At 38.7% G+C, this 26,776-nt stretch overlaps 1 protein-coding gene and 3 long non-coding RNA genes across 11 annotated transcripts; 2 read left to right on the top strand and 2 right to left on the bottom strand.

Moving 5' to 3' along the window:
• Positions 1-5,093: 5,093 nt before the first annotated feature.
• LOC112190669 (protein PTST, chloroplastic-like) lies at positions 5,094-26,357 on the bottom strand. The gene is made up of 8 exons (XM_040513054.1): positions 26,323-26,357; positions 25,766-26,069; positions 25,338-25,406; positions 23,850-23,955; positions 23,333-23,392; positions 14,184-14,212; positions 5,230-5,342; positions 5,094-5,159 (listed from the first exon to the last, which is right to left on the bottom strand). The coding sequence occupies exons 1-8, from the start codon at positions 26,340-26,342 to the stop codon at positions 5,126-5,128; spliced, it is 735 nt and encodes a 244-aa protein (XP_040368988.1). The 5' UTR covers positions 26,343-26,357; the 3' UTR covers positions 5,094-5,125.
• LOC121051094 lies at positions 6,512-9,766 on the top strand. The gene is made up of 2 exons (XR_005805081.1): positions 6,512-7,164; positions 9,410-9,766. It is a non-coding gene; the product is annotated as an uncharacterized LOC121051094 (long non-coding RNA).
• LOC112190681 lies at positions 10,386-14,173 on the bottom strand. 8 transcript variants are annotated; one of them, XR_005805080.1, is made up of 5 exons: positions 13,374-14,173; positions 12,598-12,699; positions 12,112-12,232; positions 11,863-12,009; positions 10,386-11,019 (listed from the first exon to the last, which is right to left on the bottom strand). It is a non-coding gene; the product is annotated as an uncharacterized LOC112190681 (long non-coding RNA). The 8 variants fall into 8 exon arrangements; XR_002932531.2 differs by having other exon boundaries at positions 12,112-12,189; positions 13,374-14,172; XR_002932527.2 differs by having other exon boundaries at positions 11,863-11,970; positions 12,112-12,189; positions 13,374-14,171.
• On the top strand, positions 16,683-23,777 carry LOC121051095. The gene is made up of 3 exons (XR_005805082.1): positions 16,683-17,468; positions 19,889-20,088; positions 23,351-23,777. It is a non-coding gene; the product is annotated as an uncharacterized LOC121051095 (long non-coding RNA).
• Positions 26,358-26,776: the final 419 nt, after the last annotated feature.

Raw genomic sequence — 26,776 nt, 5'->3', positions numbered from 1 at the left:
GTGATGGGATTTTGATCCATCAGTCTGCATATACTCAGAAAATTCTAAGGCGCTTTAATGAAGATAAAGCAAAGCCTGCAAGTACTCCCATGATCGGCCGTAGTCTTGAGCCCGGAAAAGATCCGTTTCGTCCAAGGGATGAGGACGAAGAACCCCTAGAGGCCGAAGTGCCCTATTTAAGTGCAATAGGCGCATTATTGTACTTAGCTCAATGCACAAGACCGGATATCTCATTCGCAGTGAACTTGTTAGCTAGACATAGCTCTGCGCCAACACGCCGCCATTGGATTGGTATAAAGACAATCTTTCGATACCTAAGAGGTACGATTGATATGGGCTTATTCTATCCCTACAGAGAGAAAAGGAATGACGGAAAATTGGGATCGGACCCAAAAAGGCAAAATGCCCCCGTCCATGGAATGGCCGCCGGCCATGTTGCCGGCGCCGGCGCCGCCGCCGCTCATGGTGGCCGGCGTCCTCCTATCTCCCTCCATCAAAACGACAATGATGTCTTGATGGGCTTTGCTGATGCAGGGTACCTCTCTGACCCTCACAAAGGTCGCTCCCAAACAGGTTATGTCTTTACCATGGGAAGCACTGCGATATCTTGGAGGTCTACGAAACAGACCCTTGTTGCTACTTCCTCAAATCATGCAGAGATTATTGCTCTACATGAAGCTGTACGTGAATGTGTATGGTTAAGGTCTGTAATTCGACACATTCAAGGAAGTTGTGGTTTGAAGTCTACCACAGATGACCCTACATGCATTTATGAGGATAATGCAGCTTGTATTGAACAAATGAAGTTAGGTTTCATCAAGGGTGACAACACCAAGCATATATCGCCTAAGTTCTTTTATAATCAGCAACAACAATCACTTCTAAAGATTGAAGTGAATCAAATCCGATCAGAGGATAATGTAGCGGACTTATTCACTAAGTCGTTACCTAAATCCACCTTCGAGAAACATGTGAAGAGCATCGGATTGAGAAAGTTATCCGAACTCCCACGATTGTAGCAATCAGGGGGAGATATCGACATCAGGGGGAGTTATGATGTCTACATGTTCGATCTCGAAGAGTGAAGGACGTGTTGTGCTCTTTTTGTCCTTCGACCAGGATTATTTTTGTCCCACAGGGTTTTTGTTACCTGGCAAGGTTTTTAACGAGGCAACGGATGAAGCGTCACCACCAAGTTTGAGCGGCACAAGGGGGAGTGTTGAAGGAAAATCAAGTTTAGTGTGCCTTATCAAACTAGGAATAGGAATAGGAGAGAAGGTTCTAGATTTCCCAATCCTACACGGATTGGTATTCCTTGTAACATTAGATTATGCACTTTGTAATCCCTATATATAGGGCTCCTATTCTCTATAATAAAATACACTTCTCTCATCAATCTCTCTCAATACCAATATACTTAAACATGAATCAATATAATTTTTTATATCAATGTATCTACAATGACTTTGATTTTCACTTTCATCGTCCAGGTGGGTTATAGTCAACACAAATAATACCTGGCAAACAATAAGACCTCAAAATGCTCAGTTTCCATCAAAAATTCAGAAACCATCTATAAATTTTCAACAACTGAGCATTTTAAAGGCAGCAAGGTCTTCAATGACTTGTACAGACTCCGGCCGTGCTTCAGCATCTTTCAAGTCTGTTTCGCATCCCAAACACGAATTCCAAGTCATCTCCAACACTTGGGAGATGATTGTTGCAAATATGTTTTGTACATCGATGACATCCTCCTTCTGAATGCTTCTGAGTCATTCTGCTTCCTGTTTTGCATAGTCAAGCATATACCTGCAGATCAACATTTATTTGAATGAGTGTCAGAGCACAAGCATTAGAAAGCTCTAGGCAAAGCATTCCAGCAGGTAGAGAGGATATATACACTACATTTTATCGCTAATCTTTAACCAATATCGATTGGTTTCATAATGGAGGGATGGATCTTTCTCCAATAGCTTTGCAATTAGCCCAGCTCTGTAATTCTCAAAAGAGTCATCGTCCAGTCCTTGCTGCAAATGCGACCACATTTTAGTTATAAGAAATTCCATGTCCAACAATCATGATATATCATTTTGCAGATGCTCAATAAGAAAACCACACGAGTTAAACCAAGTACGTGAGCATAACAAAATAAAATCAGATTCCCATGATCAAGAAATGCCGTTGTACATTTCATTATGGCACCTCAAGTTGCAAGATCCTATAATCTTGGTTTTAAAAAAAGTGTATACATAGTATACTACAGTTAAAAGTTCATACTAGCTTCTGAAGTGTTTATAAAAAAGATTGGGAAAAACCTTAAACTCGTATTATTATTAATTTATTATTATCTTTTGGCTATTAAAAAGGGGGGGCGGGCGGGGAAGCCCCTTAAACTAGCAGTTTCAAAGGAACCTTAAATGCTTACCAACTCCTCCAGTCTATTTATAAAGTTCTCAACTCTCCCTTGCAAGTAGATTGGGTTGTACTCAGCTGACTGAATGCAAAAATAAAATCCAAATATATTGCAAGTAACCGGCGGGCCACAATGAACGGTATAACCAAGCTGCTCCTTCGTCCTTTTTCCAGAAGTACAAGGGCAATCGTAAGACTATACATCAAATTATAAATTCATCCGACTACAATATCACATACAAATTCTTTAGCTAATAAGAGTAAATGTAATACTCTCAGACTCGATAAATTATCTTAGCTGATTGAAACGTGGTTCCTCCACAATTTCATTGAAAAGATCAATCAGGGCTCTCAATCTGGGGGACTCGATCCTCGATTCCCGCTCAATTTGAAAATACAGCTGCAATGTGAAATCAAAACCAAGGGCCACACATAAACCAAAGGCACATTAATATAGAAAGCCAAAAAATAAATAATGAATACTTATTCACTGAATTTGTATAGAAAACTGAAAACCTAAATCACCGAATTTGTTTCGGACTAATTCTTCACACTGACATCTCTAATGAGGTTAGCAGAAGGAGGAAGACAAATACACTGTTCACTACGCATCAGTTCAATTGGAAGTGGTTGTACACCAAAATTTGTTTTAAATATATCTTAAAAGGCTGATTGCTTCTTTTTCTGACAAATTTCCATGACAGAGGCCTTCAATATACACCTGTGCATATAGAGGAGACAGTAAGTTGAAATAATTCTATCCATTTTACAGGAAACTACAATATATAATCACTAGACATCACATCTGACAGCCAATCTCCGATTCCTCCAGTATTTCTTACCACTCTCTACTTGATGGTTACACATGAAACTGGAAAAAAAGGAAATCAACAATCCTGGACTGTGTGTGTACTGTACCTTGGACCAAAGCTGGGGAATAAATGACTTCACATCAGAAATAGACAGTCAACTTAAAACATGCAACTTCTCATCAACGTCATAGAATCTCTGGAACAAAACTTGCACTCTCAAGCATGTAGAGTGACTCAGAGGCTTCATATTGGTGTTCTTTAACTTTCACTCCATATCTTCTTTAATAACCTGTTAGGTGTAACTGTCATAAACAAGCCCGAAACCAGCAAGGGGTATTCTTATCTATATGAAACTTAAACCAGACAAAGAGTGGATAGCAGGGATGAACGGCTAAGCATACCATAAAACGATCAGAAATTGGCATGAAAATTTTGGCTGTTTTCAGAATCTTTGACAACAGAGCTGGAAGCTTGTCATTGAAACCGCAGACCTTTAGCTCCAGCTTGTCATTCAATACAGATACCGAAGTTTCCAGCTTGGCAACACTAGCCTACATGCGAGAATAAGTCAATGAGGACAACCTGACCAATATTTTTCAACTAAATCAAGTATACCCTTCATAGACATCGGTAAACGTTTCTTTAGTTCTCAAAATTAGGTACGCAAGGCTGGGGAAGACTACCATTATAAATTAAATTCAAGATCAAAATAAGTGAGTTGTCAAGAATGGAGAGAGAACACATTTGTAATTTATAACTTGTACGATAAAAGGTAACAACAGGTATTTTATTTGGAAGTTACCTAAACCAATTTTCTAATTTTCAAGTCTGTACTATAAGTTACTATAGAATTCAAGTTCCTCTGGTACACAAACTTGGATGCACACTACACGTTTGTGAATTTGGCTCGTTGATATGCCTAAGTTGATTAGGATTCAAGGCAAAATCAGATGGGTAAATGAAGATTAGTGCGCACAGGAATTCTTCTAGTATCCTAATGGGTTTTGGAATAGGAAGAGTTATTCCTATTTCTAGTATCCTAATGGGTTAGACCTGGAAAGTAAGTTCTATTCTAGTTAGGAATAGGAAAGCTAGCTCTCTTTCCTTGTTCTAATAGTTTTAGGAATCCTAATGTAACATGTTTGTAACCAGCACCTATAATCTATAAATAGGGCTGCAGGGAGGTCACATAATGTGTCCTCAGATCAGAGAAGAGATCAAAGAGAGATCTCAGAGAGTTCTCAGTTAACATACAAACACAGAGGCAGGGAGAGCCAAGGGTGATAGAGAGATCTAGCAAAGGGGTTGGGGATTAGCATAAGGATTTCAATAAGTACTTGTAATCAAGTTGTTATTCTCTATAGTGCTAGTGATTCTCAAGAGAGATCACACAGAGGACGTAGGCAAAGTTTTTGTCAAACCTCTATAAAATTCTGTGTTCGTGTGCTGTGGTTTTCTTGCTGTGATATTTTGCATCATCATCGTATTACTGTGTGCAGTCATAAGTCTATAAAGAGAAACAAGGTTCTGGGTAAAAGGTGCATATTTACTACAACATGGAGATTAAAAAAATGATCGAAATGCAAGTCTTCCCCCAAAAAAAAAAAAACATTAAGCACCAGCCATTAAAACTAAACCACAAAGTCCACTAGTCAATATTAGAAAGGGCCAGTACAAGCTAGTATCATCATCTTTATCAGTTAAGATTCTCCTGAAAGATTATCAAGAGTACAGTTTTCTAGACATTCTAGTTAAAATGCTCTCTTCTTTGTGGATGGTAGTTAATGGTTTACTGCTGTACATCAGAAGCATAATTACAGACAGACCTCGAGCTATTCCACAACCAACAAGTTATTTCTCATTAATCCCTCACCAACTGTAGCAAATTCTGGTGAAAGCTTTCATTCTCCATCCACCAAGAACTTGATTTCATACCTTCAAATCATAAAGTTATGATTCAGAATGAATAAACGGAGGAAGAAGAGGAAATTTGAGTGACCAGTACCTTCCAGGTCTCAGCATTAATGTTGTTGAGAATGTGCTAAAAGAACCTGCATACTCCGCAGATAAATGCTCTCCTTGACTCCAACCATCAAAAGTGCCCATAACTTGCACACTCTGATGCCAAAATACAGACAGCTTTTTAAGTTCTATACCTAAATGTCTGAAAAAAAAAAAAATCAGCTGAACATTAAAATTTCATTTGGCTTCTATTGTGCCTGCTTTTGAAAAGTCAGCTCAGCTAAAAAGGCTGCTGGCACCAGTCCATCATTTGAATCATTTCATCATGACACTTTAGACCATGAAAATTGAGAAAATCTACACGGGAATTGTTGGAGTCAGTTGATTGTCAATCAACCCTACATTACCCTTGTTAACAGCCTCAAAGAAACTTGGGACAACCTCCATACCGAGAACCAAAACTTTTATATTCACACCCCAAGACAATCCAAGGCCCAATATCAGCCACAGAAAAACCCCAAACATCAATGAATAGCAATAAAAAATAGCTATTAGTCCACTAAAGAACTCCAATTCAAACATTCAAATTTTTTTGACATGTTTCCAGGAGTCCAAGAATGGTGCAATCACTCCTTTCAATATTACTTTCAAGTCAAAATCTTGCATTCTGATCATTCTCAATGGCTTCATAACAGAAAATTAAATAAACAAATACGAAGTCATCTGAAATACTGAGAGCAATCCACTAAGATTAAGCACTTTCTGTGCAGCTCTTACACAAAGTTAATTGCTTTTACATTTTAACATGATGTATAAACAATTAGCAAAGCCTTTCTGTCATGGTTCAGTATGCCATACTGAACCATGTTCTTTTGATAAACAGGGTCAGCCTTTTGGTGAATTGGTCATTGTTTGATCAAGGCACTCTTTTGGGTAAATTACGAAAAAAAAGTCTTACAAACTTGACCTTTTACCATAAACTAGCTAATATTATCAAATACATTGAAACCAGTATGGCATATTGATCTGTGTGACAGGAATAGCCGTATATACTTTCAAAAGGTTTAGCACTTGACAACTTTATCCATGAGTCGGCTATCATCATCTTTGAAAGTTCTTTCATTTGATAACTTTATCCTTTAAAGAATAGGTCCAAACTTGTACTTTGAGGTCACTCAAAATACATGGACTGGAGAGAACTCCATCATTTGTTAACTTATAAATCTCCTTCTTATCAATTCTTCTTAAAGTCCTTCTGAGTTATTATGATAAACAACCTTCTTAAAATCCTAATCATCCTTCAACCCTTTTCTTTTGTAATGAAGTGACCCATCTCATCAACTTTCAGTAAGTCAATGCCTATTACCAAACTCCACTATGAGAACAAAGGAAGAGGAGTTCTGGAATACGCAGGCTGTAACTTACAGCCATTGTGAGGGGCGACGGGGGGCAAGGAGAACCACTGTGAGTCAAAGTGGGGCTGAAGATTATTTCCCAGTTAACGGTGCCGTTAGGGTAAAACACGTTTTTTAGCCTTCTCACTGGCGCATCAGCAACCACAACATTATCCTTTCCCCCTCCAATTCTCCAAACCCCCACTTTTCTCAGACCCAAAATCACTTTTGTTCTTTCTCTCCTCTCACCACTCAAGACTTCACAACCAAACCATTCCTTTTCCGCTCTTTAACCAAAATCCACTCTTTGAACACAAAACGATTCGTGGGTTTTCCGGGAAAGCACTTGGGTTTTTGTTTGAAAGGAAGTTAAGGGTTTTGTGAATGCAAAGAGGATGGCGTTGATGAAGCTGAGAAGCCGTGCGTGCTGAACCCGTTGGAACCGTTAAAAGCCTTCCAAAAACCGAGAGCACAGCAGCCAAAACCCTATTCTCTCTCTCCTCTCTCTGTGTTTTGCTTCCTTTCTCCAAAGGTCTTCGCTTTCTTATGGTTTTGGGATTTTGCTGCGCGCCCAATTTCTCAAGGTATTGAATCAGTCTTTTGCTTTGGGTTTTCGTCGATTACGTGGAGTTTTTGTATCTGGGTATTGCATATTGTAATCTGTTATGGGGGTTCTGAGTGTGTTATTGGTTCTGGGTTTGAATGATGGAGTCGCATTTTTGCTTTTGTTGATCTGTGTGAGTTCTGTATTGGTATGCATTTTGTTTTTGGGGTCTGCGTTTGATTTCTTTAATGATCTTTGGGTTTGATTTCTACTGCTTCGGAATTCTGCTTACCCTTGGGCTTTGATTCCAATAAGAGTTTGCTTTGGTTTGTTTTGAATTCGCATTGTTCAATGTTTTGGGTTAAAATTCGTTTTCTATTTGGTCAGATTCGTTTTTGGAAATGTTGAGTTTCTGGGTTTTGGAATGTGCCTGGATTACTAAATTGAGCTGTGAAAGATTTGTCTTTTACTGTGGTGTTTTTACATTTATGCTTGGTTAGGTGAAAAATGTGAGGATGTGGATGAGTTACTGTAAAGTTTGTGGGTTTTAGGTAGTGCTAGTGTTTGGCTTAGTTAATTGAATTGTGTGGTAGTTGCTTTGGGCCAGATTATTGGCTTAGTTCATGGCTTTGTTTGTATCTGGATTACTGCACTGTGAAATCATGTTGCCTATGAAGCTTCTTCTGTTTTGTTTTGTCTCACTCTTGCATATTTTCTTACTATTAGTCTATCTATAAATTTGAAGGATCAATGCTGGACTCTTCATTCCTGTGCTCTGTTACTTGTTATTGATGTCAAGTTGAATCTGTCTGGAGCGGTCAGGTCGGATCCACTATGAACATTTTTATTTCTCAGATCACTCGAAATCTTTATATGCCTATTAGTATTGCCTACTATATTCATTGATAATAAGGAAATGTATACCTATATGAGCTGTAGCATTATTATGATTTTATTATAAAATTTCATTTACATCCTTGATGGACAAGGTTGATCCACCGACAAAACCTACTGTCTCAAAAAATGACCCAGCTAAATTCTTAAAATATAGTTATACTTTATTTATTTTTCATTTTTACATTTGATATGAGAAACCCTATTGTCTGAAAATAAAAATCTTCTTTTTTATTTATTTGACAAAAAAATCTATAGTCGTGAATAATATATAGTATTAGTAGAGATTACAATTTAATTAATTTTGCAATTATTAAAGCAAAAGGGTTTTCATGACACGTATTCATTTGCAAATTCCATGGGGAGGGAAGCTTACCCGCCTCCATCCAAAGAAAAATGACGGCCAAAATTGAAAAAGCCCTTCCAAAATTGAAATTAAACTTAAGATTCCCACCATATTGTTTCCCCAGCCATGTATAGTCATTAAAGCCCTCCCAATTCCTCTTAGCTAACCCGATCCGCCGTCAGGTTCATTTCATTTCTATTCCACCTCTCACCTTTCACCTCCGCTTCTTTGTTCGCAGCTTCCCTTTACTCGACACCCATCGCCCATCAGATTTCCCTTTCATAATTTGGTCTAGGTTAAATTTAAGCAAGTGGTGAGTGTGGAGGAGTTCAGCACCAGCGATTTCATCAACTTCACTCTGGGATTATGAGGTGATTGTTCGCTCAATGAGCGAACATGTAGTTGCATTCTCCCTGATGTGGAATTAATTGTGGCAAAAGAAGATTCATTTTTGCTTTTCAGTTTTCCTCTTCAGAGTACAGTGGGACATGGAGAGGGTGTAATTTTATACAAATGACCTCAGCTTTGTTTTCCATATGATTTTGTAATCTCTATCTCTTCTGTTAATATTTTGTACATTGATGAATTTGCTCTAGTGAAATTCTCAACATGCTTGAAATGGATTGTTCCCTAACCATAAACTAACCTTTAACAATTTATGATATCTCTCATCATAATCACAAATTAATCAATAGTTTCCTCTATATAGGGATGTGTATCCCAGCTTAGCGAAGTTTGGTCTTTGTTAGAAACATGTATATTTGATTCTAGCATTATCGATCCTAAATCAATTTGTCATGGCAATGTAGATTTAATGTAGATTCTTATGAGTTTGATTGTTTGTGAAAATGTAAACACAAGGGATTTTGGAGTAATCCTTTACTGGGAAGCTATCTTTGTGTATCTGTGTGTTCATTTGAGTGGCCAAAAATTGCTCAATTTGGAATAATTTCTTTGCTTCTTGCTTTGAGAAGTGACAGCTGCATTTAGGTACATTTTCTTCATTTTTTTTATTTTTATTTTTATTTTTATGATTTCTTTGCAGTAAAAGACGGGTAAGAGGCAGGGAAGATGGTTGCTGATGTCAATTCATATTTTGCAGTCATCAATTGAGCTTGAAACTTGCTTTATCCTCTCTGACTTCTGCAAGAAAAACAGAGGCCAATATCGAGCCTATTGATATGTTTTTATACGTGAAAAAATTGTATGTAGTCTATAATTGAAAGATGGGACAATATTGCTTTTTGGTAACTAGCTGAGTGTTGAGAAGCACTATCGTAAGAAATTATGGAGTGGTGAAGATACGACTGAAAACCCTAGAACCTGAGAACAGAGGAAGAAGACGAAGGAAGAGAGAGAGAGAGCTAAACGATATTGAGTATTTCACTGGGTGTTTGTTACAGGAAAAAATGCTTAGCTAATCTAATTACAAAATGCTAATTGGCTTTTATACTATTCATGCATCACAGATTGCCTAATTTCCACTAACTAATTCCTAACTGAATGGTTGGATTAATATAACACGTGTTTACTGGCTCGTTGACGCAACTGGTACTATTAGCTGGCTTCCATCATTTGAGTAATGACTTGAACTTGTAACACGTGTAGTCTCTTGATCAGATTGCAAAGTTGTACGTCGATCTGGTTGACCTTGAGTCTGACTAATAGATGAATCTACACTCTTCATCTTAACATCCCCCCTCAAACTAGTGCTGGGAGCACCTAGCACTAGGTTGCAGCACAAGTAATGAAATTGGGATGAACTGAGGCCTTTGGTAAAGATATCTGCGAATTGATCAAGTGAAGGCACAAACTGAAGAGTGAGCTCCCCTCGCAGAACTGTCTCTCTGGTGAAGTGAACATCAGTTTCAACATGTCTACACCTGGACTTATGCACAGGATTGGACTTATCAGAGGAACATTATCTTCCGCATTTTTGCTGCAAAAAGGTGCTGGCCATGACTAGCAATTTAATCATATGCTTTGACATTTGTGAAAAGAAAATTTAGCAATTCCTGTGGTTATAAAACAGCTATCGTTCTCTTAAATCTTACACTTTTTTTTTTCAAACGAATAGGTAATCATTCATTAATCATAAGAAATGTTACAAACTTACAAATATTAGCATTGATATTTATCAATCACATAAGCCCGGCCCAATTTCAATACAAAATATATTAATACATTCCTTCACTATGAATCTAGCCAACACATGAACCACTTTGTTGCATTCCCTCAGTTAGAAGCAGACCTTGGTTGCATCACAATTCTTCAACAGCACTTTTAGATCCCTCTGGGGTCTTGGGGATGTCTGATAAAATTAGAACGACACTATTATCATCCCACTCTCTGTCAGCACATCTCATTAGAGACTACCAAGCTACCAGCCACTCTACTATCAAGCTCAACTTCAAAGGCTAATCAGATACCTACTTTTCAGGCCATCAAACTCCATTGTCAAAGGAGAAAAAATCCTTATATGGTGTTAAGAAAGCACCCATTAATTCCCCCATCTCATTTCTCAAAACTTCCCCGTCTGTGGATCTCTTGTAATTATAGAACCAGAACAAACTGATCATAGGCTGCAATAGGTGCATTGACTGCATTTTGAGGTCATATTCCTGTCATGATTTTCACAATGTGCAGACACATCACCTGAAAAAAATAGGCACATCTCATTGTTTATATGTTTGCAATACTAACAGCTATTTGCATTATAGATTCTGACCAAAATTGTTGAATTGCGAAAGCAAGAATTTGCAAGTGAAGTACATAAAACTATAAATGCAAATCTCTATGGAATGAGGCAAGTAACAAGAGGTGGTTCATCGCAACTCAGAGGAAATTATTAAACCTCGAGTAGCTAACTTTCTTGCATGCCATCAGTGCAAACATTGAATTAAACACAAGCTTACATGTTAATGTTCCTACATTGAATATATCTGCATTTAATTGCCAAGCATTCATGATTGAGTGTAAGTTTCAGCAAACAGATGCTATTTTATGTGTCAGAAATAGACACCCATTGAATAAGAGAAAGAGGTATTCCATGCAATACTATGCACTAGACAAGAAATGACCATCTTATGCGCTGCTCATTAGTGAACAGCCTCTACTCTCAACACTATACATCAGTGCAGGAAATTACCCATGTTTTGATTTTTGAAATTAATGAGAACACAATCCTGAATTTGTCTGTAACTCTTCAATAAAAGGGACAAGCTTTCACTGAGAATTCTTTCATCTCAATTCACTCAACTATGCCAAGATCCAACAATTCCCAATTTACTTCACAGAAAAGATGCACTAAAAAGAAAATCGCTGAATAGCTACAACTAACAACTAGGAGAGCTATTTTAGTAAGTAAAGAAGAGCATATCCTACTTATAAAGAAATGAATCTTTGAAAAAGTGAAGAAAAAAAATTGTATGAATCCATGAACAGGAGTCACGATAGTAATAATTGTTACTTATATCTGTATGATAGAGCAAGAGATACCTAGTACAATCTCACTTTCTTTAACAAAGCCTCAGAGCACATTCCTTTTATTTTGTGCCACGTTCCATACAATCCCCAAACATCTGTTCCAGTTCCACTTGAAAACTACTGCATATAAATGAAAAGTATCACATCTCCTGATGCAGTCTGTAACAGAAAATATTTAGGGTCTAGGAATCAAGGGTCACAGTTTAGAATTTGTTAACCCAATTGAAAAGGTAGAGAAAATTAAAAAAGGCAAAATATGACCTGTGTAAAACAGAAGAAGCCAACCACCGGAGGACTAGATACCAGAATACTTGTTCTTTCTATATGCTGATTCTACTCCTGCCAGGAGTGCCAGCTCCCATGAGCCATAACATTAGTTAAACTGAAGTTACAGAACACATAAATACAAACAAGACAAAACTATCATAACATTATGATAAAGGAAGCAATGCTTTAATCTAAAGTAACCTGCATTTATGGGAAAGACCACCATTTATGGAACCAAAGTGAAACCGAAAACAAAAACAAATACATAAAGCAGAAATTTAGTTGAAACCAAAAACAAAAGTTAAGTTGGCATGAAAATCGTAACTGGGTACCAAAGTAAGGGCAGAAGGAAACATCCCCAGAAAGCAAATACATCAAATACTATCGATCAGAGAGACACAAACAAAAAAAGCATATTCATTCATCAATAAGAAAAAACCCAGTTTTGGAAATAGTAAATATTGAGGAAAAAGAAAGTACCTCAGCAGGGCACTATTACATATTTGAGTTTAAATAGACAGAGGCTCACTCTCAAATTGAAACTCTAGAACTTTGACTGCAGCTGCTGTCCTTGCCTTATACCTGCACAAAAGGGTTCATCAAAATTAAAATCCTTAAGGAGTTGACAAAGCAGAAAGAAAAAGTGAAAGCGGCGCTAGTGTCGTAGATTGAAGGAAACTTAATTATTAATATCTGCTTGGTATCAAAGTGTGGCCAACAAAAGACAATAAAGCTAAAAGCTGTGAAGAGGTGGTGACATAGAAAGATCAAAGAAAAAGGGTTGACGGTGGCATTCTAATTCAATCATAAAAGTTTGATCTTTGACAATCAAGTGTGCAATGGCACACCTTTGTTCGAGCACAGTATTATCAAAGCATTTATTGGAACCAAAATTGCCCAGGTACTAAAATTTAATTAACTCTTGTTCTCTTCCCTCACCTTGATCATTTGTTATGATATATTATAACCCAGTTCAACCAATATCAAAATCAAACAGAATAGTGAAGAAAAGCAACAATGAAGGCAAAAACACACAACTTCCATTCCCCAGACTAACACGGTAAGACTATAACATCTTAAATCCACAAAAAATGAATGCATACTCAACTCATAGAAACCTGGTTGATTACCATATACCAGTTCAACCCAATGTCTTTTAAGTTTCAATTAGAGCCCAAACTCAATAACCGTCCTCTACCCAGTACGAGATATAAAAAAAAAAAATATATATATTTGAAATTTTAACAACCACTTACCGGCCAAGATGATGGGAGATGGGACGGGATGAGACGCTAACCGGAAAGCATCTTCTCAACCCCTACACCACCGATATTGGTACGGTTTCTGCAACGGCTATAATGAAACAGCGACCTTGACTCTTGAATCTTGATATCGCTTCTGCAAAGGCTGTAATGAAACATGGGGCTCCGTTAAAAGCAGCAACCATTTATTCCCCTTCCTCTCGCTCTGGGTTTCCTCTCTCCTCGATCTCGTAAGAGCCGGTGGAGATAAACTTCGCCCTTCGCGCTTCTGCTCAGGCGATGGCCTATTTCTGCGGCTTCTTGCCTTTCTTTTTCAATTCTGATCTTTGATTTTGTGTTTCCTTTTCGCTATGCTCCAATGTCTTGATCCAATTCCTTGTTTGGGTGTTGGTTTTGTGATACGTGGTGCTGTATCCAACAGGAGTCGCTTATTCTGTGCAGTCTTTCAGAGATTGGAATTTGGTTACACAGCGAAAGGGAGTGATTTGGTTATGAGGTCCAGTGGTGACAGGAGAGAGAGAGAGAGAGAGAGAGAGAGAGAGAGGTGATTTTGGGTCTGAGGAGGGTTTGGAGAGGAAAGGATGGGATGAACTCTAGTTCGATTGTGGTGGCTGACGAGGAGGGCTGTAAAACATTTTTACTCTAACGGCACCGTCAACGGTGAAATGACGTTCAACCCCTACGTTGATCCATTAAGTGGCTCTCCTCGCGCCACGTTAACCTCTGCCGGTGGCTGTAAGTTACAGCCTGCGTATTCCAGCCTCTTCCACAAAGGAATTACAACAGTATGGCTTGTATGTTTACCTCAGCCATACCACACCAAAATAGGGAAACTGTTAACGTGAGGGAAACATGGAAACCACAAAACATGGAAAGCACAAAACATGGAAAAGTAAAAGCAACCTGTTTTGTGGATCTTTGTCTATTACCTCTACTGTTAGATTAGCATGCACCATGTATATAATTACCTCTTCTAAGTAAGAGCAAATGTGTAGAGAAGAATTCAATCTTCTTCTGTTAAACATCAATATACAAATTATTATCTCAATCTTATTATCTTTGACTTGGTATCAGAGCAAAGATCCGAGAGGACTTTGTCTCTTGTCTGTTCAAGAACGATCTGACCATCTTCTTCTTGGACTTCGAAGATTATCAGGCCAGCCGCCTTCAACCAACGACGTCTGCCATCTTCTAGATTGTCAGCCTCCTCCATCTATTCCAGGTTAGCTTCATCTGTGAAGATCGCCGTCCTCATCTTCGGGTCGCATCACTTCGGATCCGGCATCACTTCGTCCTCATCTACAACAGATCACCGGATTCCAACAAGTTCGCCTCCAGATCTTCTTCACTCGTTCCACAGCTTCTTCACTCGCTCACCAGACTCGCTCATCAGATCGGGCTCACCGAATTCCAGCGACATCGTCTTTCTCGAACCTAAAACCCATTTCCGGCAAAGATTGGACGCCAACTTTCTACCTCAACCCAGAACCTGCAGCTCCAGGCCCGACCTCGAAATTCCATCTGTGGCGTCAGTTCCCCGACCAGCCTGCAAAGAGTGGTCGCCTTTAGCTTCTCAGACCGGCCTCGTCTCTCCAGACCGCCTTCGTCTTCCTCCGGTGCCAAAGATCAACTGCGTCACTTCGCTGCTCTGCCCAGACCATCATCGTTCCTCGTCGTCAACCGGATTCTTCAGTTAGCAGCCCAGACGATCTCCAGTTCATGCTCTCTCTCCGGTCCAAACGGTGAGGAGAATCCGGACCAGACCAGAACTTCACTCTGTTCTGAGGATATAAGTTTTCAACCCGTGCAAATCAAATCAAAAAAAAAAAAAAAAATTTAAAAATAATAATAATAATATTTGCACGATCTGTAATTGTTTTTTTTTTTTATTCCGCTGCATACGATGTTATTGTTATTTTTTTTTTATCCCTACTATATTATTGCAATGGGTGGTGATGAAAGTGAAGGTCAGAGTTCCAAGATCAATGAGGTCCAAAAAATTGAGGTTTCTGTCCGAAATTCAGACGGTGGTTCTTTTGGGGGTCCGAAACTCAATGGTACTAACTTCCGAACATGGAAGAAGATTATGTCTGTCCAGCTTCATGGCATACACAAGATGGGGCATGTGACTGGAACAACCAAAGCTCCTAGTGAGGAGGATGTGGATGGCTATATTAAGTGGGAGGATGATGATGGATCTGTGATGGCGATCTTATTCAAAACTGTGACTGAAGATGTGCTACAGTTGGTAGAAGGGTGTGAGACTGCGGAAGCAATATGGAAGACATTAGGGGATCTGTATACAAATGAGTCTGATTTTATACAGGTTCATGAATTGATGTGCAAAGCTGCTAGTATGCAACAGAATGGGCAACAAGTAGCTGTGTATTTCACCAAGCTAAAGAATGTATGGGCTGAAATTGATCAAAAGCGTCCTTGCAAGATCAAGAATCAGGAAGATCTTGTGTGGTACCAGAAGGAAAAAGAACTTGTTTTCAAAACCCATGGAATTGTTCACCAAACCACATGTCCACAAACACCAGAACAAAATGGAGTATCTGAAAGGAAAAATCGTCATTTACTTGATATGGCTCGTGCCCTTCTCTTTAGTGCTCATATGCCTAAGTATCTTTGGGGCGATGTTGTCCATGCTTCCTCCCATCTTATCAATCGTCTTCCATCTAGTGTTCTTCAGGGAAAAATTCCATTTCAGGTTCTTGCATCTCATGTCTCCTTACCTTCATTTCATAACCTTCCAGCTCGTGTCTTTGGTTGTGTTGCGTTTGTCCATATTCCTAAAAACCAGCGGTCTAAGTTGGACGCCTGAGCGCTTAAGTGTGTGTTTGTGGGCTACGGAGGTTATCAGAAAGGGTACAAGTGCTATCATCCACTAACTAGAAAATACTATGTCACTATGGATGTTACTTTCTTTGAGGACATGAGTTATTTTTCCTCCTCGGATACCACTCTTCAGGGGGTGTAATACCCCGAAAAATTTAAATTAAATTCCGTGGATTTTTAGAATTGATTTCGCGGTATTTGGAGTGAGTACGAAGTTTGGAGAAGTTGTGGAAGTAGTTCGAACGATTTTATTTTCGAAAACGAACGTTATTTAGGGGGTCTCAAAAAGTGACTTTTTATACGTATGGAATTTGGGAAAATTTCCTTCATGAAAGTTGTAGAGCTCGTCGATACGATCGCGTGCATATATGGAACGCAATATTCGGAGTTCGTATGAATTTATTTCGAATATTTGAAAACTTGAGATTTTTCTATAAATAGAAAGAAAAAAAAATATTTCTGAAATTTCATAAAAACTCTTTTTTTTCTTTTCCCTATTTTCCTCCCCCGGTTTCTCTCTTCTCTCTCCTCGCCCCCGATACTTCCTCTCTTTCTGGGCTTCCTTCCTCCGCCTGCAGCGCCGCCGTCCGTAGACGCCAAGCCGCCCCTGAGCCACCACAGCTTCGCCTTGACCTCTCCTAGCTGCTGGACGTGATCTTTTCCACCGGGACGGCCTCAAATCCGGCAGATCGGAGCTGCAAGCTTTGAACCACAAAAGGGTCAACGCCGGTTTTCTCCTAGTTCCGGCAACCAAAACTTCCGATCCTTGGCTTCCTGAACTCGCCTCAACCTCCTTAGCAAGCACCAAGAAGGACTGGACCTGGTTTGAAGGTTTTCACGTTCGTCGTCGGAGCCGACCGGTTTTCGATCGAAAACCAACCTTTCGATCGAGATATCTCGAGTTACAGACCACCTATTCCTGTAATTCTTGAGCTAGTGAACTCCGATTGAAGTTCTGAACAACTTCCATGAAGGGATCAAAGCGAGTTGTTGAATTTTTACGTCGGAATTCAAGCTCGCCGGATTCTGGAATTTTTCCGGCCACCGAAGCTTTCGATCAAGATATCTCGAGTTGTAGAGCTTCGTTTTGAGTGATTCTTGAACCAGTGAGTTCACCTTGATGTTATTAACAACTCTCCAGAAGGAATAGAGGCCTGAAAGTGAAGGTTTTACGTCGAAATCAAGCTCGCCAGTTCTGCAAATTATCGCCGGATTCTGGAAATTTTCCGGCCAACCCGACTGTTCGAGGTAATTTCTATCCCTTCCGGTCATTTTCAGACTTCATGCTAGTTAGGAAAGTGGTTGGGCTTGATGAGATGAAGAGGAGCAGCCTGGCCCCGACACCATCGGCGGTGGTCGGCGGCGGCTCTGCCCCTAACTCCGGCGGCCCTTTCCGGTCACCTCCGGGGGTCAAAAATGTTATTTCTTTACTTTTTAGATTCTAAATTTCAATACGATCATTTCGATATATTATACTCAATTTTTAGATATCGTATGATTTAGTTATGAAATTGTTGATTTCGATCGTTCGATTTGTGATCTGTGAAGATCAGACCGTCGGATGGACTTGTAATTTTAATATGTTGATCGTATGACTGTCCCGATGACTTTGTGAGGTCACGGGAAAAGATCCGACCGTTGGATCTTCGTATAATTGTGAAATAGTGATTCGGGAGGCGATTCGTGAGAATCCGACCGTCGGATTTTCATAAAATTTTGTGGAGATGTTTATAAGGACGATTCAGGAAGATCCGACCGTTGGATCTTCGTGATAATTTTGGAGGATGATCCTAAGGGCGATCCGTCCGACCGTTGGATCATCATATAATTTCGATCCGACCGTTGGATCGTCTTTATTTTAGAATCTGACCATTGGATCGTCGTTTAAGTTTATTTCGTGTTTCGTTTACTAAGCAAAGACCATACTTGATTTGGTACTTGACGGTTTGAGTTGACGAGCGTTTGGAATATTGTTATATATGACTTTTTAGAAGACGTAGCTGGATTAGAGGTGAGTAAACCTCACGTGTTTCATATTAAGAACTGAATAAATTTAATTACTTTATTTTTGTCGCAATTGTGTGAAAATATTTGTGGAATAAATATTTGTTTTAAATCATATGGACTTGATCAACTACGGTCCATAGGTAAGTAAAATGATTTTATTATACAAATGAATTTCACGGTTTTTATGCTTGAACTATAGTTGGTATTAGTGGTCATTCCTGAGCGGATGATTACGTATATATATATATATATTTACGTGGAATATATATTTTGGTTGACGTGTGTGATTGGTGTGATGAAATGATTGAGAATGGGTTGGATATTATTCAAGCTATTAATCTCCCATTTAATTGTTGAATAATGAAATGTTGATCATGTGGTGTGAAAGTTATTTTATATGCCCAATTGTGAATATGTGGAGATTATTTTAAGAAGTAAAGATTTGTCTTGAAATAATGTCTCTTTATGTGGGTGTATATATACATATATACGATCTATAAATCAGAAAGATTGTATGTTGTGGATTTGATTATGTCTGAGAAGTACAATTGTGAAGCCGGGTGTTATCTACTACCCCGTGCATGAGTGAATTACTGGTAAATGTGTTTTAGTGTTATGTGGAAGTTAGCCTTGGGCCCTTGTCCCTACAGATAGTGCACTATTATACTCTTAGGAAGGTTGCTTACTTTGAGTATACATATTTTGGTAGTGTCCTTGGTATGCTGCTGTCCCATGCTTTGGTATAGTACGTTGGACCTTAGCATGTGGATTTATGATTTGTTACCAGTCAATCTGGCTTACCCGTGCTTTGGTATTATGGACCCTAGCACGTGGATTTATGATTTATGAATTGTTGGGCCCTAGTCCCTACAGATAGTGCACTATTATACTGTTAGGAAGGTTGCTTACTTTGAGTATACATACTTTGGTAGTGTCCTTGGTATGCTGATGGCTGTCCCATGCTTTGGTATAGTACGTTGGACCCTAGCATGTGGATTTATGATTTGTTACCAGTCAACCTGGTTTTCTCGTGTTTTGGGTATAGTACGTTGGACCCTAACACGTGGATTTATGATTTGTTACCAGTTAATCTGAAAATTCACTAAAAAGAGAAGTGTACTTATGTTATTTTGATCAAATATCTGTCTATGATATATTTTGAATATGTGAAGGTGTTAGTAAAAAGAGAATCAAGCATGCGTTGCTTTAAATGTTATTTCACATATTAATGTTGCAATATTTGTTGATTGTTTACTTGAGTTATAAGAATTGTAATGTAATAAAATCAACAGTTCTTTCTTGTTTACTCATACGAGCTGTCAAGCTCACCGGGTTTGTGTTGTTGCAATCCCGGTACACAATTCAAATTGTGTAGCGGGTAATCTCACAGGTCAGGAGAATCAGGGCAGTGATCGTGCAGTTTAGAGTATTAGTATTAGATTTACAGCATTTGTTTTTGTGAGGAGAATTATACTCATTTTAGCTTTATAATTTGATTTGGTGAGAGTGTGCTGTAATAAGTAACTTGAGGATTTGGTTTATGTAATATTAAGAGGTGTAAGGTGTGGTTGTTTCTGAGAGAAAAATTCAGAACGTTATTTGTATTGTTATTAGTCATGTTCTGGATTTGAATCCTTATTTCAAAATTCGGGGTGTGACAGGGGGATAATTCATATTTTGAAGAGCTGTATCATGGAAGAGGGAGGAATCAGGCATTGCAGAAGAAGTCGCACAAGCAGGAGGTATTTTGACTGATCCAATTGAAAGCAACAGCTCATCACCACCTCCAGAAGCAGAAGCTCCTACCATCACTTCTACCCCTGACCCACAACTCCCTGGTACTGAAGATCACCCATTTGAGGTATGTCCATCCACTCGTACTAGCAATAGTGAGTCTAATGTTGAGCAATATGTGTTACCAAATAGAACCACTCGAGGACAGTCAGCCAAATGATATGAACCTTCTCTTACTGCCAAATCAAAATACCCAGTAGCTAATTATACGTCCACTAGGAGATTGTCTAAGTCATATGAATCATTTGTGAATCAAATATCTGCTGTATCTAGGGGTGGGCGCGGGTCGGGTCGGATCGGTGTTGGGCCCAAACCGTTTCCGAACCACCCATTTCGGTTGGGCCAAAATTCAAACCGCAGCCCGATTATTAATGAGATGTACCGATATTTTCGGTGGGCCGAAATTGCGGTTCGGCCCAGTTCGGTTACCGTTTTTTTTAATGGGCTTAAATTATTTTTTTTTTTTTAACAAAATTCTTTGAGTCAATTGTCCAATATCCAGGCCCAACTTCAATTTTCTGTTTTACACTTCAACAATAGATTAACTTAACGCCAACTCTTCGATAATTCTTTGTTTAGAACAATCTGGGCAAACTTGTGCAAGAACAAATTAACTTATTTCACAGATCAAAGGAAGCAAAGGATCATAGTTCATTAAAACAAATATAACAACAGAAATATATCAAAGGTTGGAGGACAACTTTCAATTCCCAGCTTCTAATCTCTTGGCTCCTGCAGATGAATATGAAAACCACTGATCTTGGTACAAGCATACAAAATTATTAGAGCATAAAACTTCACCACTGATCTCAATAGCCTAACAATCAAACTCTTAGTCGAACAACACTCATAAATATTCCTTTGTGCAGATCGTCTTTTCTTTGCAAATGAATATAATCAATCCTTGAATCCAAATCCTTACAAAGCAAACCCAAAATCATCCAATTAAAACCCAGATCTATAGCCTAGTTCATATTCAAAATAGAAGCTTACCAATAGATTTTGATGAAAATCGGACTCGCTTAATGATGACCTATAGATCATGAACATACATAGTGACTAAACTTTTTGTTGTGGAAGATTTTTGTGAGAGAGAATGAGAGAATTGAGAGAAAAGGAATGAGACGGTGAGAGAGAATGAAGAGGCTGCTGCTGCTGCTGCTGCTGCTGCGAGAGAGAGAGAGAGAGAGAGAGAGAGAGAGAGAGAGAGAGAGAGAGAGTGGCTATCAGCTAGGGTTATTAGGTTTATATTAGGTGATCAAGATTGTGTGTGGAAAGGTCCATAGTAAACCAAACCTCCCCCACTAGTAAAGTGACAACACGTTAATAAAAAAAGGTGATTGTGCTATTATTCGGTCAATTCGGTGTCAGTTCGGTCGGTGTGAGGTGTGAAACCGGTGCCGATCCGAAAAGATTCGGTGCGGTTCGGTGAATATTATTTTATGTGTATTTTGCAAGCGGTTCGGTCACCGACTCATTTTTCCGGCCCGGTTCGGCCGGTTTTTGAGTCCCGGGTCGGTTTATGCCCACCCCTGGCTGTATCAGTACCTAACAGAGTGCAGGATGCATTGGGGAATCCAAAGTGGAGGAAGGCAATGGAGGAAGAGATGGAGGCATTGCAGAAGAACAATACTTGGCAACTTATGCTGTCACCAGAAGGCAAGAAGGCTGTTGGTTGTCGTTGGGTGTTTACTGTGAAACATAATGCAGATGGATCAGTAAACCGGTACAAAGCACGCCTTGTAGCAAAGGGGTTTACTTAGACGTATGGTATAGACTACGATGAAACGTTTGCTCCTGTTGCCAAGATGAACACTATTTAGGTTCTGCTCTCGTTTGCTGCTAGTTTAAACTGGCCACTCCGACAGTTTGATGTTAAGAATGCATTTCTTCATGGAGAGTTAGCCGAGGAAGTGTACATGAGCCTTCCACCTGGGTATGTAGTTGCTTCTCCTGGTGATTTTGTATGCAAGTTGAGAAAATCTTTGTATGGTCTCAAACAATCGCCTCGTGCTTGGTTTGGGAGGTTTTCACAATTCATGAGGAAGGTTGGTTACAAACAGAGCAACTCAGATCATATCTTGTTCCTCAAGCATCAACAAGGGAAGATAACAGCTCTAATTATTTATGTGGATGATATGGTAATCACCGGCAATGATACTGTTGAGATGGATAGACTGCAAAGACAGCTAGCCTCTGAGTTTGAGATGAAGGACTTGGGTGAACTTAAGTACTTCTTAGGAATTGAGGTAGCCAGGGGGAGGAAGGGATCTACCTGTGCCAGAGGAAGTATGTTCTTAACTTACTAACAGAAACAGGTTTGTTGGATTGTAGACCTGTTGATACTCCGATTGAGCAGAATCATTGTTTAACTGAGTATCCAGATCAGGTACCTACTGATCGAGCTCGCTATCAAAGGTTAGTTGGGCGCTTGATTTATTTGACTCATACTAGACCAGATGTTGCATATGCAGTGAGTATGGTGAGTCAGTTCATGCATAACCCAAGTGAGAGTCACATGGATGCAGTTATGAGAATTTTAAAGTACCTGAAGTCAGCTCCAGGAAGGGGAGTTTTGTTCTCTAAACATAACAACATCCTTGAGGTCTGTGGCTTTACAGATGCAGATTGGGCTGGAAATATTACAGACAGGAGGTCAACATCAGGTTACTTTACCTTTGTGGGAGGTAATTTGGTTACATGGAAGAGTAAGAAACAGAAAGTTGTGGCACGATCTAGTGCTGAGGCCGAGTATAGAGGTATGGCTCACGGAGTGTGTGAATTGCTGTGGCTAAGAAATCTGTTACATGATCTGGGTTTCAAACTCAAAAGTACTATGCAGTTGTATTGTGACAACAAGGCAGCCATTGACATATCACAGAATCCAGTACAACATGATCGTACTAAACATGTGGAGGTTGATCGTCACTTTATAAAGGAGAAGCTAGATGCCAAAATTATTAGCTTTCCTTTTGTTCCAACTGAAGAGCAACTTGCAGATATACTTACCAAAGGAGTTTCTAGGAAGGCATTTTATGACTCACTAAGCAAGTTGGGCATGGTTGACGTGTATGCGCCAACTTGAGGGGGAGTGTTAACGTGAGGGAAACATGGAAAGCACAAAACATGGAAAAGTAAAAGCAACCTGTTTTGTGGATCTTTGTCTATTATCTCCACTGTTGGATTAGTATGCACCATGTATATAATTACCTCTTCTCAGTAAGAGCAAATGTGTAGAGAAGAATTCAATCTTCTTCTGTTAAACATCAATATACAAATTATTCTCTCAATCTTATTATCTTTGACTGAAACCTCCTTTGATTGTGCAGCATCAACATCTTTAATTTGTTCCTTCAACTTCTCATGTACGGCTTCACACAGACAGACACATGCAACAGTATCTTTGTCAGAAAATATGAAAGATTAAACATGGAAACAACTATATGGAAGCCTTACAATTCAAAGAAATTTCATGCAAGTTACAATGAAAACAACTGCAAAGACGACTCATCCAATCAGCCGTCTACATGCGACTGAAGGAATAACCCATACACTTTAAGGGACATCAGAAGTGCCGCTTTAAAAAGGAATACTATTCTCTTTTTGAGTCAAAACCGAGAAAATTTATGTTGTAGATGGCTAGCTTTACACTTTATATTGTCTATATACTTTTTCCTTTTACATTTTTATCTTTGTCTGTAAGGCAACCCATCCAAAGACGCTTTTTCATAAAATATTCTTAACTTATGAACCTAAGGAAACAAATGTAGCAGGAGAAACTAACGACTAATGATGAAAAAATAAAGAAGTCATGCTTGAGCAAGTTACCTTCTAAACGGGAAAGAAGATGAGATTGAATGTATTTTCCATTAATCTTTCCAGAACCAACTGGAATGACAGATTTTGCATTTTCTTCTGCCAATTTCACCAAAGCCTGCCATCATAACATGATGCATGAAAACATAACCTTTAACATTAGCCATTTGATCTACAATGTATTTCAAGTGCAGGACTTCCTTTAATCTTCTCCACGCCCTCCACAATGTTTTCCAATGAAAGTATTCTATGAGTGTAAGTTGGTCCATATGGGTCTGTTTGGTTGGCCCAAGGAAAAAAAAAAGAAAAAAAAAAAAGAAGATGAAAGTAAGACTAAGGAAAGTAACTACGCTTCTTTTTTCTTTTTCTTTTGCAAGTTTGCATACTTTATAGTTATGCCCCACAGGGCAAGAGACTTTAAACTTCCTTAGAAATCCCATCCTACTTATTTGACAGAAACTGTGGACCAGAATCATTAACTTACAAGAACTATAAAAGTAATCATAATAGTAAATCACTTCGCTGCACCTTCTAGCTAAGCAAACAATAAAACATAGGAGGAAAGCTGTGCTAAAGCAGGTATTTATGCTAGGTTGTACGCGGGGTACATATAGTATTATCTTTCTGCTATGTCACTACTATAGTGAAGCAAATGGAGTAGCTTTTGCACTCTTTGCTAGTTGGTGCTTGTTAGAATATAAGTCTCCTGTAGATATTTCTGATATTATTTCAGAAATTTTTCTAGATGCTTATGATAATCAGAGGTTTAGGCTCAATGTCCCCCGTTTGTATTCGACAGTTTCATTAATCAAGGGTTGAGGGCAGCCGCACCAGCCCTTTATTCAAAAAAAAAAAAAAAACAACAAAACTTAGATATTTCAGGATTCCTTTTCCTGCTTTCCAAACACAACCATGAAAAGTAGTCTTCTGCACTTCTATTTTCCTACTAAGTTTTCTTAAGAAATATATTGTCCCATAACTTTCGAGATGACCAAATACTAGTTTGTTATCTAAGCTTGTTGCCCATAACCTAAGCTTGTTGCCCTATGGGTCTATGATGGAGTACTATTAGTAACAGTTAACATAGTGTTTAAATATCACGACATATAGAGCCTATGTTTTGATATAGAAAGGTTAAAATAAAAGAAGTATTACTAGTTTGAGAATACTTTAAGCTAGACCACTGTTGAAACCAAGTAATTACAGACATCTATGTAAATGTGCTCACAATGGGATATGAGTAAAACAAGATCAAAATCAAGATGATAATGATTTGCTCCTTCCAAATTGGCCCTTGAACTAGATCCATTATTGCTAAACAAAAGGATTTGTTATCATGTTAAAACTGCCAAACATGGAAGCAAGAATCCTGATTCCTTGGGACATAGATTAGTCACATGTCATAGCAGCATTGATCTCTTGGGACTTCAATAAGTCATATGTGATAACATTATAATCATGCAAAAATTTCAGACAGCAGTCAATTGTAAAATGTCAAACCAGAAGTTCAAGTTCCATGACAGCAAGTTCACTTTTGAAGTTAATCAACGCATCCTCCCTTATATGCAACTGCACAGACAAGAAATCAATAAGAGAAAATGTCATTTTGCATGCTCATTTATACTATATAAAAGCACCATATGAGAATGCTTAATGAGCCAAAGGGTAGCCGGGTAGGTAGGAATGAGACACGAAGGGAAAAAGGAACTCCATGCATTTGAATGTTGTCAAGGATCTGTTTTTAGTAAATTGTTCTGACTAGTTCCAAGATCCATTACCATAGTTTATTCCAATTTCTAGATTTCATCAAACCACTTTAAAAAGATAGATAGATTACGACAGTGGACAGTATAAGTATGAAACAAAGGATGTCAACTTCTCTTTGTGATTGAATTTACAGTCTATGACATATTAGTGCATGATTATACCTCAATACTTCTTAAAGGTTGAGCAAGATGCTCCTGCACTGAATCTTTAAGTTCATCATTGCTACCATAAGCTTCTGCTGGTACTGACGATGATTCCTCCAAGCTAGTGGGAATTGAATATCTTCTCCACAAGACATGATTCAGGGAATGCTCCCCGTTGAACACTTGAGAATTTATCAACCTCTCAAAGCCCGACTTTAATTTCCAAGTATTCACAGTATATGGAGGTAGGTGGATGTTGTTCCAATCCAATTTTCTTGAAATTTTGCTCGACAACCACAACACTTGTTTGTCAAGGCAACACCTATACGGACAATCAAAGAAATAAAAACAAAATTCACAAATGCTTAACTACAACAGTAATTCAGTGAAACTGGAAAGACTAAAATCGAGATTATGTTATTATATTCAGCAATGCTAAACTGAGCAGATTTGCGGTTTAAGAAATAAAGACGGAGAATTCATAGGTTCATGCCATGAAAGTTGGTAAAAGTACAGCACTTTTGCTGAAATGGAGGAATCAACTGGAATTATGTATAAATGTGAAGAAAGCTAACCTCGTGCTACCTATGTCCATGTTGATAGATTAGAACTCCTGCAAAATAAAGAAAAGGACAATAAAGAAAAGGACTTACTGAGAGATAGCGCCAACTCTCAAGCAGCAGGGCAGCTCTGAGTCTGATGTGTGTGTGTGTGAGAGAGAGAGAGAGAGAGAGAGAGAGAGAGGGAGAGGGAGGGAGCAGGTGCCTATCGTCTAGTGATGTGGAGCAGCGTAGCAGTGTATGAGGCCAATGAAATAATGCCACGTAAAACTATGACATTGTTTCTTTTTTTCCTTCTTTTTCCTTAAATCTTTTAGAGTGGTTCTAGTTGGACCTCTAAATTTACTATTTGGACCTCCCATACTTAGCACACCTCTATTTTACTTTGTAGAATACTTAAAAGGCAAAGTAGACCTCCTTATTTTTACCAAAACACCCACTACCACAAAACTGAGCTATAAACACCATT

The sequence above is a fragment of the Rosa chinensis genome, chromosome 1, assembly GCF_002994745.2.
Source record: "Rosa chinensis cultivar Old Blush chromosome 1, RchiOBHm-V2, whole genome shotgun sequence".
NCBI lineage: Eukaryota > Viridiplantae > Streptophyta > Magnoliopsida > Rosales > Rosaceae > Rosa > Rosa chinensis.
The sequence above is the reverse complement of the archived record's forward strand: the minus strand, read 5'-3'. Positions and strand labels throughout refer to the sequence as shown.